Raw genomic sequence first — 16,205 nt, 5'->3', positions numbered from 1 at the left:
ATATATATATATATATATATATATATATATATATATATATATATACACATATATATACACACACATACATATACACACACATACATATACACATATAGATAAATACACATATATACATATATATACAGGTCCTTCTAAAAAAATTAGCATATTGTGATAAAGGTAATTATTTTCCATAATGTAATGATACAAATTAAACTTTCATATATTTCAGATTCATTGCACACTAACTGAAATATTTCAGGTCTTTAATTGTTTTAATACTGATGATTATGGCATACAGCTCATGAAAACCCAAAATGCCTGTCCCAAAAAATTAGCATATTTCACCCCACCAATGAAAGACAAGTGTTTTTAATACAAAAAACGCCAACCTTCAAATAATCTTGTTCAGTTATGCACTCAATACTTGGTCGGGAATCCTTTTGCATGAATGACTGCTTCAATGCGTCTTGGCATGGAGGCAATCAGCCTGTGGCACTGCTGAGGTGTTATGGAGGCCCAGGATGCTTCGATAGCGGCCTTAAGCTCATCCAGAGTGTTGGGTCTTGTGTCTCTCAACTTTCTCTTCACAATATCCCACAGGTTCTCTATGGGGTTCAGGTCAGGAGAGTTGGCAGGCCAATTGAGCACAGTAATACCATGGTCAGTAAACCATTTACCAGTGGTTTTGGCATTGTGAGCAGGTGCCAGGTCGTGCTGAAAAATGAAATCTTCATCTCCATAAAGCTTTTCAGCAGATGGAAGCATGAAGTGCTCCAAAATCTCCTGATAGCTAGCTGCATTGACCCTGCGCTTGATAAAACACAGTGGACCAACACCAGAAGATGACATGACACCCCAGTGACTGTGGAAACTTGACACTGGACCTCAAGCAATGTGAAATCTGTGTCTCCTCTCTTCCTCCAGACTCTGGGACCTTGATTTCCAAAGGAAATGCAAAATTTACTGTAATCAGAGAACATAACTTTGGACCACTCAGCAGCAGTCCCAGGCAAGATGCTTCTGACGCAGTCTCTTGTTCAAAAGTGGCTTGACCTGGGGAATGCTGCACCTTTAGCCCATTTCCTGCACACGCCTGTGCACGGTGGCTCTGGATGTTTCTACTCCAGACTCAGTCCACTGCTTCCGCAGGTCCCCCAAGGTCTGGAATCGGCCCTTCTCCACAATCATCCTCAGGGTCCGGTCACCTCTTTTCATTGTGCAGCGTTTTCTGCCACACTTTTCCCTCCCCACAGACTTCCCACTGAGGTGCCTTGATACAGCACTCTGGGAACAGCCTATTGGTTCAACAATTTCTTTCTGTGTCTTACCCTCTTGCTTGAGGGTGTCAATGATGGCCTTCTGGACAGCAGTCAGGTCGGCAGTCTTACCCATGATTGTGGTTTTGAGTAATGAACAAGGCTGGGAGTTTTTAAAAGGCTCAGGAATCTTTTGCAGGTGTTTAGAGTTATGTCGTTGATTCAGATGGTTAGGTTAATAGCTTGTTTAGAGAACCTTTTCATGATATGCTAATTTTTTGGGACAGGCATTTTGGGTTTTCATGAGCAGTATGCCATAATCATCAGTATTAAAACAATTAAAGACCTGAAATATTTCAGTTCGTGTGCAATGACTCTGAATTATATGAAAGTTTCATTTTTATCATTACATTATGGAAAATAATGACCTTTATCACAATATGCTAATTTTTTGAGAAGGACCTGTATATATACGTATATATATATATATATATATATATATATATATATATAAAGGCATTTTAAACACTTCTCACACTCTTGCATTATAATGTTTTTAAACTCTAAACGCTTTAAAAGAGCCCAGAATGTCATGATTTCAGCTCCCTGCCTCCTCTGCTCTTTGTCACCTGCAAGCGCTCTTGGCCACGCCCACTTCTCCGCTCTGCACAAAGAACAGCTGATCAGCTGCAGCAGGAAGTTTATCCTGCAGTATGGGCTGCACAAAGGAGCAGCAGGTGTTAAATCATTTAAATTTATTTATTTTTTAAAAATCCATGCCAATCATGTGGCTCATCCATCAACCAGCCAACTGTGTGTCATGTCCAATCTCATTTTGAAAAACCGTGACACAGCGAGTCCGCGATAAAGGAACCACGAACTAGCAAAGGACTATTGTAATTTTAAAAGAAGTTTGACAGAAGTCAGCTTTGAGTATCGCTGGTTTCAATACCAGTTTTAAAATGTGATTGTATTTAACCGTCTGTAACAATGGTAAAAAAAAAACAAAAAAAAAAAAACAAAGTCGAGCCTGAACAGAGCTGCTTTTACAATTCCCCTTTTTAAATTAAATTTATAAACACTGCTTAAAGCCTTGATTCTATTTTTTTTTTGTAGTTTTAAATCTTAGCAGCTTGTGTTTATTATTATTATTCACAGTTGCAGCAGCGCTAATAAATGCACTCAGAAATGTGCATTCAAAAACACTGATTGACATTTAAAACAATGTTTATTAAATCAACTGGTGATATTAAGACATTTGTTTGTACGAATAATGAAAAGAACTATGATTTGTGGAGATAAAATGTCTCTCTACACTTTAATCCTTTACCTAAGCTCAGAATACAACAGAAGGAGGAACAATTATTTACTGGAAGAGACATTTAAAGTGATGTAATGATGAGGATTTGAATGAGATATTTGGCTGTGGAAAACCAAACATGTCTGAACGTGAACCAGCTCTAGCACCAGCCATGGGCTAGCACTGGGATCTCTTTAATCTAAAAATCCTAAAACAGTGACACTGACCTGCAAGTTGTCCAAGATGATGCGAAGAGACTGAACTTGTCTCCTCACTGCATTAGAAAACCGCTCATACGTAGAAGCATCATATTCACTCATGTTGATCTCCTTTAATCTAAGACAAAAACACAAAGAAGAAGAAAAAAACCACAGCCTTTAAAGAGGGTTGCATTTGGCCATGGATGTGTGGGATCACTGTGGGTTCACTGTGGGGTCACTGTGAGGCTTGTGTTCTCTTTTAGCTATATGAAGACATGATGATGGTTATACAAGTTCTCTCCGTGCATGCGTAGGATCTCTCCAGGTATTCCGGTTTTCTCTCACAGATCAAAATCATGCATGTTAGTCTAAGTGGTAACTCTAAATTGTCCCTAGGTGTGAGTGATAGAATGAATGATTGTTTGTTTTGTTTGTCTCTCTATGTGCCCCTGTGATGGACTGGAGACCTGTCCAGGGTGTCCCCCATCTCTCGCACAGTGACTGCTGGACTTGGGTACCAGTGACCCATGTGACCCAAAAAGGAAGAAGCAGGTAAAAATAATGGATGGATGGATAAACGACAACAACAAAAAAAGAATATTTCAGTCTCATTTTTTCAATATCAAGAATTGTTTTCCTTGTCAAATTTAAAAAAAAATCCTCTCTCTTTAATATAATGTAGTTCTAATGAGGCAGCTCACATTTGGCTCATTTTCTACTGCCTTAATAAAAATATAAATGGGACAGTGCTTGTAGAAAGTTGTTAAAGGGGGACCGTAGGGTGTCCTCCAATTACAGGAGCATCACTCTCCTTAGCCTCCCTGGTAAGGTCTATTCAGGGATACTAGAGAAGCGAGTCCAATCACTGATTGAACCTCAGATCCAAAAAGAACAATGTGGGTTCCGTCCTAGCCGTGGAACACTGGATCAGCTCTTTACCCTCACTAGGGTCCTCAAGAGGTTATGGGAGTTTGCCTATTCAGTCAACATGTGTTTTGTAGAATATGAGAAGGCATTCGACTGTGTTCCTTGGGGTATACTGTGGGGGGTGCTCTGTGAGTATGGGATTGGAGGCCCGTTGTTACGGGCTGTTCAGTCCCTATACAAGCGGTGCGAGAGTTTGGTTTGCATTGCCTGTAGTAAGTCGGACTCCTTCCGGGTGGGAGTTGGACTTGGCCAGGGCTGCCCATTGTCAACGATTCTGTTCATAACTTTTATGGACAGAATTTCTCGGTGCAGCCCGCTGGCGGAGGGTTTTCGGTTCGGTGGCCTCAGGATTCCATCTGTGCTCTTTGCAGATGATGTGGTCCTATTGGCATCATCATGCAGTGATCTTTAGCTCTCACTGGAGCAGTTCATAGCCGAGTATGAAGCAGCTGAGATGAGAATCAGAACCTCCAAATCTGAGGCCATGGTCCTCAAAGAGAAAAGGGTGGATTGCTCTCTTCAGGTCGAGGGTGAGTTTCTGCCTCAACTGGAGGAGTTCAAGTATCTCCGGGTTTTGTTCACAAGTGAAGGAAAAATGGAGCGTGAAATTGACAAATGGATTGGTGCAGCATCTGCAGTATTGCAGACTCTGTACCGGTCCGTTGTGGTGAAGAGAGAGCTGAGCTGTAAGGCAAAGCTCTCCGTTTACCGGTCGGTCTACGTTCCTACCCTCACCTATGGTCATGAGCTCTGGGTAGTGACCGAAAGAATGAGATTGTTGATACAGGCAGTTGAAATGAGTTTTCTCTGCAGGGTAGCTAGACTCTCCCTTAGAGATAGGGTGAGAAGTTCAGTTATCCGGGAGAGACTCAGAGTAGAACTGCTACTCCTCCACATCAAGAGGAGCCAGTTGAGGTGGTTCGGGCATCTGGTAAGGATGACCCCTAAGTGCCTCCCTAGGGAGGTGCTTTGGGCATGTCCAACTGGGAGGAGACCCTGTGGAAGACCCAGGACATGCTCGAGAGACTCTCAGTTCGCCTGGGAACACCTTGGAATCCTCCCAGAATAGCTGGAAGGGGTGGCTGTGGAAAGAGATGTCTGGGCCTCCCTGCTAGGGCTGCTGCCCCCGCGACCCGACTTCGGAATAAGCGGAAGATGGATGGATGGACATTGCTTGTAGAAAGAAAGGCTGTTTAAGACACATTTTGTGGAAATTAGACCATTTCTACAAGAATTGCCTTAACTTCTACTGATGGCAGTTCTTTTTGAGTTCATGAGTCTTCTGTTTCTCATGTTTATGTGATGTAGTATTATTTCCTTTATTATTTATATATTTATTTACTTAGTTACCTATGTATGTATGTATGCATATATGCATATATGCATGTATGTATGTATGTATGTATGTATGCATGCATGCATGTATATTTTTATGTATGCATGCATGCATGTATTTAATTATGCATGTAGTTAGTTAAGCCCCCAGTATACTCCCGCGTACGTTCATACACAGAGGTACGCACGTACGTACGCGGAGGTACAAGCGTACCTCCCAGGGCATGTCCATGCAAAGCTCAATTTCAACGACCGCATACGCGTACGCGGTGTCGCACAATAAACTGCCCAGCGACAGACTGTTTTGTATGCGACACCAATGTATTAAATTCCCCTTCTTCATCCCTGATCTGGCCTTTTCTTTTGTTTTGTTGCCAAGAGTCGAGTGATCTCTTCCTCCTCCGTTGATGCAATGACTGAAACGGTGAGAAATGAAGGAATTTGTCACGAGCGAATTAAACTCAGGTCCAGCATGGCTGCAAGAGGGTCTGGAGATTTCCTGGTGTGCTGGTCTGATGTGTGGGCTGCAGAGCTAGCGCTCCATTTTTTTTTTTAAGATCTTTTTATTAACAACATATAAACACAGAACACCGCTGAGGCTGCCAGCGCTCCTCATTTTATTTTTTCCGACCTGTCAATCAATCCAGTAGGCGTGTCATCAAATGACCAATCGGCGACCTCAATTTGTCCCGAAGGTAAACACCCCTTGTCTGTGAAGCTGCTCTGCAGCTGCTCAGGGTGTACGCTCGAGTACGATGTCTGAACCCTCTGCGTACAGTACACGCGTACATATGCGTGAACGGACGTAAGCGGGAGTATACTGGGGGCTTTAGCTATGGAGTTAGTAGGAGAGATCATATCTCTCCAGTTTCAGTTTCTCTTCATTGGCTCCCTGTCAAATTCAGAATTTAATTAAAAATCTTACTTCTAACCTACAAAGTTCTTAACAACCTAGCTCCATCTTATATTCAAGCTCTTATTGTTTTATATGTTGCCATGACCCATCACTGTGACTCCAGTTCTACAGTGGGGCATACTCATTGGCTTCTGAAACTCATAGGCCCGCACCCCAGAGAGTTCCTGGAACCTGATTGGCTTGTGGATTGTGGCTTGGGAAAATCAGGAGTCTGAGAAAATATAAAATTCTTGTTTTTGTATGTCTTGGCCCTCAGCTTCCTCAGATCCCTGTAATCTGAGGAATGGGCAAACTGAAATTCCAGTAGTCTTGTTTCTTTATTTCCTAATTTCCTTTATTTATTTTGTATAATAAATCCCACAAAAGACAACTGATTTGCTTAATTCTTGAGCCCATCATTATCTCAGAAATTCACAACAGCTTCCTGACAGTCAGCACCATTTACCCAGGCCCAGCACTGACTTGTGCACCATAGCAGCTAGTTGAAAGAATTCCTCACAGAACATGCAGGTTGATTAGAAAGAGGCCAAGTAGGCAATAATTTCTACTGTTATGAGTTTAGCTAAATTCGTCAGAGGTTCAGAGCCACAGTAAATCAAAAACATTCTCTTTTAGCTTTTTAGCTTCCCTCTTTTAATATTATAATGTCCCAAAATAAGACGTAAAAACAGAAATCTTGTGTCTTTGTGGTTGTCAGTGGCATTGAAAAATAAAGTTTCGTGGATATAAGGCTTCTGTTTGTCTAGCATGTTTGACAAAAGGGAGTGTCAGCCTAAGTCAGTGTGTTTGTGGGCTTTGTGTTCACATGCCTCCACCTCACTGTGAAAAATCTAAATCTTTCCTACTGCTCATCATGTACTCTCCAGCTGTTTGAGTCAAAGTTCAAGAATTTGAAGGAAATGGCTACAACAACTGGCCAGAATGTTTGGTCATCATGCATCTGTAAAAAACACACATATGCACACAGGAATGTGCACAGCGACTCTGGTACATTTGGTCTCAAATGCTCACATGATCTGGAGCGAGAATCCAGAGGAGCAGACAAACCTTCTGTGCCTAGGTCAGAAATAACTGGATTTTGATGTGGGTGTGCCTTCACAAAAAAGGCTGCAGATAAACAGAATATGTTGAATCTATGCTAGTTATTAAAAAGAACAAACAATACCACTTATAAATAAGTATCTATCAAATTTGCTTGACTGTTAGTTGAATGGTTGGAGCATGACCAGTTAATAAACAGTAGTTTTGATTTATGGGGGAATTTACCTGCAGGTGTGGTCATTGTTAGCCTCAGAGTAATGAAATCTCTGATACAAATAGTTTGCAAATTCTTCCAATTCACAAGTACTGCATACCTTTTTCTAGGCATGTTTAAAAAAAGTGCAGAAAATGAAAAAAGAAAAAGAAAATGGAAAAAAGACAATCGTAAAATAAACAAAAGAGAAAATGATGCAATAAAGGGGAAAATAAAATAATGGCTATAAAAATGGAAAGAAGAGGAGAAAAAAGTTAAATATATATCAAAATCTGTAAACGTTAAACTTTTAAGGGCAGAACTCTTTTATTTTGACAGGTGTGTTTCGGTAACCGTTTGCTTGGATCCAGTAACTCTCAGGCCTAATAATAATACATTTATGAACAAATTTGACTACTTTGAACAAATGAAACTTATATTGGATATGTAATCTGAAAATAATTACATAAACACTTTTTAAACATAACGAGCTTCCTAATATCACATCAGCTGTCGCTTCACATTTTTGCTTCTACTCTTAATAAAAATCTTTGCCCTAAAAGTTCAAAATCATGGGCAATTTATTAAAAAACACAAAAATATAATTTAACATTTTTCACTATGCATACGTTCCTGCGCTTTTGTGAACAATCCAATATGTGAATCACTGCAGGAGTTATCTGAACTTTCACTGAACTGCAACAAAGAGACGATGATCTCGCCTCATAAAGCTGTTTGTCGTGCAGTCAGAGTATTTTGAAGCGATGTCGGAGCGACCAGGACACTTTTCTGTACTGAGCAGGAGGATTGAGAGCAACTCTTTTCTAAACCAGTGACAAAGTGCTAAATATTAGGCAGTTTTTTCTAAGTGTGGCCAAAAACTTAGAGCAGTGCTCGTTGGAGCTTGAGGAGCTGCAGGTGCTTTATCCACAGTACTGGTCGAGGATGCAGGTGTCCTCTGGACAGACTGAGGTCGAGTCTCTCTGTCTGAGCTTCAACATAGACTGTCCTCGCGCAGTGATCCGTGCCCACAGAGAGTACGTGGAATCATGAGGAGAATCTGATCTGCACCCCAAACTGAGCTTCTCTGCACACGAACATCTCTGACCTGCTCTTTCCTATATTGTCGGACCTCCTTCCCAACTAAACAACTAAAAAAGTTTATGATTAAGTGGAAATGCATCACTGTTGGATAACTTACCTGTTTTGTGTGCACGTGCCTGTCACACATTTGAAGGCTGATGGTTTGATCAGTTTGATAGATGCCATAAAAAGCTAAGTAAAAAAAGTTAATACATTCAAACAACAGGTTGGATGAAAATGACAACCAAAAGAAAGCAAGCCTTTATTTAACCTGTTAATGTTAAAGAACACTGACACGGAGTGACAACAGCATCAGCTTGTTAGTACAAGATCGTTTTTAGGCTTAATAAGACAGTGGCAGACAGAACTGGGAACAAAATAATTTAGAGAAAATGAGGTTAGTGATGGAGGGAGAGACTAAAAAAAACTGAAAGAGGCAGTTTCAGTGTGAAAGAAGCCAGTGTGTGAAGATGGGAGCAGGAGAGGGAGGGAAATGGAGAGGGGGGATAAAAGAAAGTAAGAACTGTTTGAAGCTAAGGCGAACAGAGATGGCCTTCATGGTTCAGCTGGTGAAAGGGATGCCCTCTCAACCCCTTGCTCTGAAGTGAATGCCTGACCCCCCCACCCCCAACACACACACACACACACACACACACACACACACACACACACACACACACAAACACACACACACACACACACACACACACACACACACACACACACACACACACACACACACACACACACACACACACACACACACACACCCTAGTGGGATGCACCATTATTAGGTTCAGTCATCCAGCTGGGGGTAGACCATCCTGCTTTACTTTACCCAGGAGGAAGCATCATACCTGGGATGTTGCAGATCCCAACCCCCCAACCACCGAGCCCCCATTTAACCACCAGCTCCCACCCCACCAACACACCTGTTCCACATTACACATCTTTTGCATTTTACACATCACAAATTTTCAAGGCAGTGTTAAAAAATCTAGAGCCAAGACTTTTTGTGTTAATTACGATTAATTCATTATAGACCCCCCCCCCCACACACACACACACACACACACTAGTTAAAAATGTTTATTTTATGTGCACCTTTTCAGTTCCACTTTCTGGCACATCAGTAACGCTGCTGCTCAAAGTTCTGCCCTGTGGGCCGTGGAAATGCAACTGAAGTTTGTTTGTCAGTCGCACAGAGCTCAAGTTGTTTGGTAATTAGCAATGAAAGATGAGAAAAGTGCTCTGCTTTGTTTGTAGGACGGGCCTTTAAAAAACCCTGATAGTAGCATGAGGTACTGTGTGTAAATAGTGCCTACTGGAACTTTCTCATGAATGCAGCCTGTCAAGCTAAAGGTATTTTTAAATACAAATATGCGTTTCCCACCGGTAAGGAAAGAAAACTGCTGTCTACATGCACATGGTCTAACCAGTCTACAGACCAAATGATGGGCTTCAGAGACAAAATAAGTAAGTCTAAATCTGACTAAACAAACTGGTAAAATGGACTGCAGTGGACCAACATAATTTCTGTTCTATAAGCCGCTACTTTTTTCACAGGCTTTGAACCCCGTGGCTCATACTGTGGCTAAGTTATGGATTTTTTATGATGATGTAATGAGCTTCCTGCCTCCAAAAACATTTAGCCTCTTCACACCCGGGCGCTCACAAGCTGCCCAATACAGGTCTCTCTTGTGGGGTGGATCCTCGTGACTCAGTGAGACTAACTGTATCAATAACAGTAAAAATAACAATCTGACCAGTGAAATTACCGGACAGGTCTGTAGTGGATCAATGAAACGAGGAGGGGAGGAGAGAATGGGAGAGGGGGGACGCCCCTGCATGTGCAGAGCAACTTTTGCTCCGCGGAGCACAAGCTTGCAGTAAGAGGGATATGAAGATCAATGAATTCCTGGTAGGCAAATGTATTTTTTTTGACAATGAAAGAGACGGAGGACGTGTGTGATGAAGTTTTTCTGATGCAGTTCAACTCTGACAATTATTTTTTTAACCCGCCGTATTAAAGGCATTGTTCAGAAAAAAAATTACTGTACATATTTGTGTGTGTTACTGGTACACATTTAATTAAAAGTTAAAAAAATCTTTCTGTGTAAATATCTCATGTTTCAATGTGAACACCCACAGCATATTCACAAGTGCAGCCTATATATGCACACATTTATTAATTTTTTTGTTTAGTGTGCGTGGCTTATATTCAGGTGTGCTCTATAGTCTGTAAATTACGGTACATCTTTATAATAACATTCATTTTACTTATTATGTATCATCATTATTGTCACAGTGGTCATTTTATTTGCACCTCCAGTTTGAAGTCATCTGTGAATGTATGAAAAATGTATATATAAGATGGAAAATAGTACTTTCTCTTATTTAGGTATACTTTTTCATTGATTCAGACTTTGACGATACCTTGTTAGATTTGAAAATTTTTGGTTGTGACCAATATTGCTCTTTGATAAAAATGCCACAAAATGAGATTAATAGAGATTAATTCATTACAAAGGCATAATTAACTCAATTATTTACACACGAGGTCAATTCATCTCACAAGACCCTCGGAGCATGTGGAGGGGCATTAAGTGCATAACAGATTATAAAGGAAGGAGTGAACAATGCCCCAAAGACCCATCTCTGCCTGATGCCCTCAACAAGTTCTATGCACGCTTTGAAGACCCGAACAGACCACCCAGCACCAGACTCACCTCGCCACCGGATGAAGAGCATCTCAGCGTGACCTCAGCAGAAGTAAGGAGTACCTTCAGGAGGATTAATCCGCACAAAGCAACTGGCCCAGACAACATCCCCGGAAAAGTGTTGAAGGAATGTGCTGATCAGCTCTGTGAGGTGCTGGCAGACATCTTTAACACCTCACTTACCCTGGAGACAGTTCCCACCTGCCTGAAGACTGCCACCATCATCCCAGTCCCAAAAAGCTCTACAGTGACTGGTCTGAATGACTATCGGCCAGTGGCCCTCACCCCGATAGTCGCTAAATGCTTCGAAAAACTGGTCATGACTCACATCAAAACAACCATCAACATCAACGAGGACCCTCATCAGTACGCATACCGTGAGAACCGATCAACAGAGGATGCCATCTCCTCTGTGGTCCACACTGCACTCAACCACCTGGAGAAGAAAAACTCTTACGTCCGTATGCTCTTTGTGGACTTCACATCCGCCTTCAACACCATGATCCCCCAAACCCTGATGGACAAACTATCCACACTAGGACTAAGCCCCTCCATCTGCAACTGGGTACTGGACTTCTTAACAAACAGATCACAGTTAGTGAGGATCCACAACCTCTCCTCCTCCACCATAACCCTCAGCACTGGCTCTCCTCAGGGATGTGTGTTGAGCCCCCTTCTGTTTACTGTGCTCACATATGATTGTGCAGCTACCCATCCAGGCTGTCACATTGTAAAGTTTGCAGATGATACAGTGGTGGTGGGATGCATCACAAACAATGATGAGTCCAGCTACAGGCAAGAGGTGGAACACCTGGAGAGCTGGTGCAGAGAGAATAACCTTCACATCAATGTGAAGAAGACAAAGGAGATGATTGTGGACTTCATAAGGAACAAAAACACCTACACCCCCATGAACATAAGAGGATCTGCAGTGGAAGTGGTCTCCAGCTACAAGTACTTGGGTGTACACATGAATGACAACCTCAGCTGGAGCAACAACACCACCAGCCTGATCAAGAAAGCTCATCAGAGACTCTACTTCCTCAGACGGCTGAGGCGAGCTGGTCTGGGAAGCTCAGTCCTCACCTCCTTCTACAGGTGTGCAGTGGAGAGCATCCTGTGCTCGAGCATCAATGTGTGGCATGGAGGCTGCACAGCTGCAGAAAGAAAAGCTTTGCAGAGAGTGGTGAAGGCTGCACAGAAATCTGTTGGAATCAGTCTCCCCACCATCACAGACATCTACACCTCCAGATGCAGGAAGAGGGCCACCTGCATCATGAAGGACCCCACCCACCCAGCACACACACTTTTTGCCCCACTCCCCTCAGGAAGGAGGTTAAGGAGCATTAAGTGTAGAACCACTAGACTGAGGAACAGCTTCTACCCTGAGGCTGTTAGACTCATGAATCTCTAACTAGAATAATCACTGTGAAAAACCATATCATGTTGCTGCTGATCTGTTTCATGTTGCTGCTGATCTGTTTCATGTTGCTGCTGATCTGTTTCAATGTTGATGTGTTCATGCGTGCACATCTGCTCACAGACTCATGTTCATGTTTGTGCTGATGTTCAATGTTTTATGTTATGAGTGCTTAGTGTATATTTAGTTGATGTTTTTCTTAGTTCATATCTTAGATGTTATTACTGTTTTTCTTAGACATTTTATTGTTGGATGTAACTGGGACCCCGTGTACATAATTTCGCTCCACCACATGTACCACATGAGGTGCGAATGACAATAAAGAAACTCTGACTCTGACTCTGATTATTTTCTAATCTTGTCATAAGCCTAAAAAACATATTATGGCCCCAAACATCTGAATACCCAGAGTGCACGGCATCTCACTTGTGGGACCATTTTGAAGGGTCATTTTACTGCAGTGCACGGACCTTCTCCTCACCACAGATTTGATGCCTCACCTTTGTTTAAAGGCCTTTTCAGACATCTCCCGAGCAGCTCTGCGCACTTCTTCTGGAACAGCATCCTTCTCCGCCTGGGAAACCTGGTAAACTTTGTGGCCACTATCAAGGCGATAGGGGCCCCCTTTCCCTCCCAGTCCTGCAGTGTCTCTGCCACCTGAAGACAAACACATCCAAGTTTCACAATTATTATTATTATTATTATTATTATTATTATTATTATGACAATAAAGAATGACAATAAAGAAGCTCTGACTCTGACTCTGACTCTGATTATTGAGGACAACATTCATGTAACATTTATTTAATTATATAGGGGAGAGTTTCTCAAATGTGATATTCAAAAGTTCATATTAAATTTCTAGGGGATGACAAAGTCAACTTGTAATAAAGAAATCTTTTATCTTTTAGCAAAATATCTCAAGACCACTGGATGGATTTTAATGACACTCTCAGAAAGTAATCATTGGATAAACGGTATATCAGCAGCTGATTATCAGTTCGTCCAGTTCAACATGGCTGTGGCAGCTAAGTGACATTTGTCAACACCAAAATGACTCCAAATCCACCAGCTTCACGGAGAGTGGTTTAAAGGTAAATATGGTGGTAGTTGAGAGTCATTCACAACTTATACACTTGAGTACTAACAGATCTTGCAATATCAAAAGATTGTGCATAACATTTAATATTTTGATCAAAACTGCTGTAACTTTCAACATAAGCTGATCTTGGTCTAGAACTCAGACATGAGAGGCAGCGGGTGACAAGCATTACTTCATGAAATGCTCGGCATAAAATATTAAATTTGCCTGCAACCTCAAGACATGATGCTGCTGTCTGCAGTTTTATTGTGAAGTGTTTCACAGTAATGTGCACTGTAACTTTCTAAAATAATTACTTTAAACTTCATGAAATGCCTGATAAAATAAAATACCTTTGTTTACACTTAAGATTGAACAAATTAAATAACAAGAACTAAAAATTAACAAAACACTGTATATTAAAAAGATAGGAGTTTAAATTTACAGGGATAATCAGAATACAGAGTAACCTGGTATGAAAAATTGCCTGGAATTCCTTCAATGAGCTGCTAACCGCAGGACAATACTTGTTTTTTTACCACTCCAGTTGTCATCGAACAAATCACTCACATGCACTTGTGCTGGACTGGAGTAAAATAAATACACATTTGTCCCTCCACACATTTTAAAAACTTGTTTATTAAGTCTAAATTTCATTGGATGTTTAGATAATGCCATGGTGACATCTCTTTCTCAGCTGCTTTTCTGACAATGTCCCTAACAGGATACTGGTCTCACTCTGCCATGCTGGAAGGATGGCATGTACATAAATGCCTTTTAGCTCTTTTACCACTTATTAACATTGACCAAAAGCTAAACAGCTGAAACCCTTCAACACTGTGTCAAACGTGTCAGCTGTCAGTGGTTGCAGCCTCTTCTCAGCCTACGACTGACATATAAAATCTAAGATTTGATATATTTTACAAACTAATAATATTCTGATTTACTGATGTTTTAAATAAAATATTGTTTAAATGCAGTAAAAGTACACTTCATTGCATTGTACCATGAAAATCCTTATACAATGATAGATGATGACTGATAACATCACGTCATGGGTGGAACGTGTCCATATTTCAGATGCAGTGGGATCATCCTGTTACCTGTGCCTCCTGCCCACTGGTTTCCCCCAACGTGAGGAGCGTTGTGTGGATCAATCTTGCCATGTTTTGGGGTTGATACATCCAGGTCACTGTCCCTCTGAATTGTGATCTAAAAAAAATAAATACATTATTAAATAAAAATAATAATCGGAAGAAAAAAGTATATATATTGATTTTTTTATTTAGTCAGAATCGATTGAGATGCTCCCATAAACTTCCTTTCACTTTATTATCCTCTAGAATTCCACTGGGGGCCAAAAAAAAATCAACCATATCAAAATGTATTATAAATGATTTATTTCATTCCATATTTATCATATTATAAAATAATTGATTACGTTAGCCATTGTGTTATTATTTACATTTATGCCTCCATATTCGATTCTTGTATTAGCCCAGTCTCCACTTTCACAAGTGGGAGATGTTGAAATGTTGCTTGCAACTCACTCAGTAAAGGCACCTCCTTCTTGGTTGCCAGTTCCTGCAAACATAAGTCTCTTATCTCATTAAAAAAAAGATTTTAGTTTGGCTGGGAAGTAGAAAAAAACCCTTGCTTTGTGCACATGTAAAGATTTGGTATAAAACCGTAGGTCCACATGCAGGCTGAAGAAATCCTCATCACCTCAAAAAACATTGATTCATAGCTGGCTGCATGCGGCTGAGTCTGCAACCAAGTTAAGACTTAAAGCAGTTTGCTGGCTCCTCAGATAAATAATGTTATTAACTTATTTTTCATGTATATGAATATTTCTGTTCAGTGCCCTGAGATGACCTCTGTTGTGACTTGGTGCTATAGAAATAAACTGAAGTGAACTGGAAACAAGCTCTTGTTGGTGGATAGACCGGGCTGCTGCAACTCTGGTCTACCCAGTCGAGGAAAAGTAAAAAATTAAACAAATGCTGAGGTTGTGCACAAGTAAAGGTTAAGGAAATAATAATAAAAAAATAAAATAAAATAAAAACCTCCATCTCTGACAGCCACACAACCCCTTCAAGTTTATGGGTTAATTGCTGTCCAGATGCACCGATCGATCGGCATTTGTCTTCCAAATGAAAATTCAAAGTATGTCAAATTGTAAAATCATCATAATCACAAAATATAAAAGTGTTAAACGTAATTTTTAATTATTTTAGAAGTCCTATGTTCAGTTGTTTCAGTGTAATTGATGAAGAAGTACATTTCTGCTCCGTGCTGCAGAGATGAAGCTTGTGACATCCCTTTGATGTCCTGCTGCACTTCTTTTTTCTTCTCTACAACTTAAATTTAAATACTGTAACATTTTAAATAAACAATCCATGGATTGTTTAATTAAAATGTTACAGTATTTAAATTTAAATTGTTTATTTAAAGAGGGAGATTGGGAGTAACAGGTGTTGAGTGTGATTACAGCCTGGTACATGTCATGACAAAGTTTACTGAACTTGAAGTGAACTTGAACTTCTGTATCCCTACTTCGTGGTTTTTCACTTATGGCGGGTGGGCGTGGTCCCTAACACCTGCGATAAACAAGGAACTACTGTATACATTCGTACATACATACATACAGTACATACATACATATTTATACATATATACATACATATATATACATATATATACATATATATATATATATATATATATATATATATATATATATATATA

At 40.6% G+C, this 16,205-nt stretch overlaps 1 protein-coding gene across 1 annotated transcript in view; it reads right to left on the bottom strand.

Moving 5' to 3' along the window:
- The window catches only part of vwa8 (von Willebrand factor A domain containing 8), a 152,043-nt gene that overhangs the window by 22,790 nt on the left and 113,048 nt on the right, over window positions 1-16,205 (bottom strand). Inside the window, exons 39-41 of the mRNA XM_037686695.1 lie at window positions 14,561-14,669; window positions 12,877-13,033; window positions 2,769-2,877 (exon numbers count right to left, since the gene is read on the bottom strand). Coding sequence (XP_037542623.1) covers window positions 2,769-2,877; window positions 12,877-13,033; window positions 14,561-14,669 — 375 coding nt within the window. The remainder of the gene's footprint in view (window positions 1-2,768; window positions 2,878-12,876; window positions 13,034-14,560; window positions 14,670-16,205) is intronic.

The sequence above is a fragment of the Nematolebias whitei genome, chromosome 13, assembly GCF_014905685.2.
Source record: "Nematolebias whitei isolate Nwh7 chromosome 13, NemWhi1, whole genome shotgun sequence".
NCBI lineage: Eukaryota > Metazoa > Chordata > Actinopteri > Cyprinodontiformes > Rivulidae > Nematolebias > Nematolebias whitei.
Note: the sequence above shows the minus strand (reverse complement) of the source record. Positions and strands in the feature narration are given on the sequence as shown.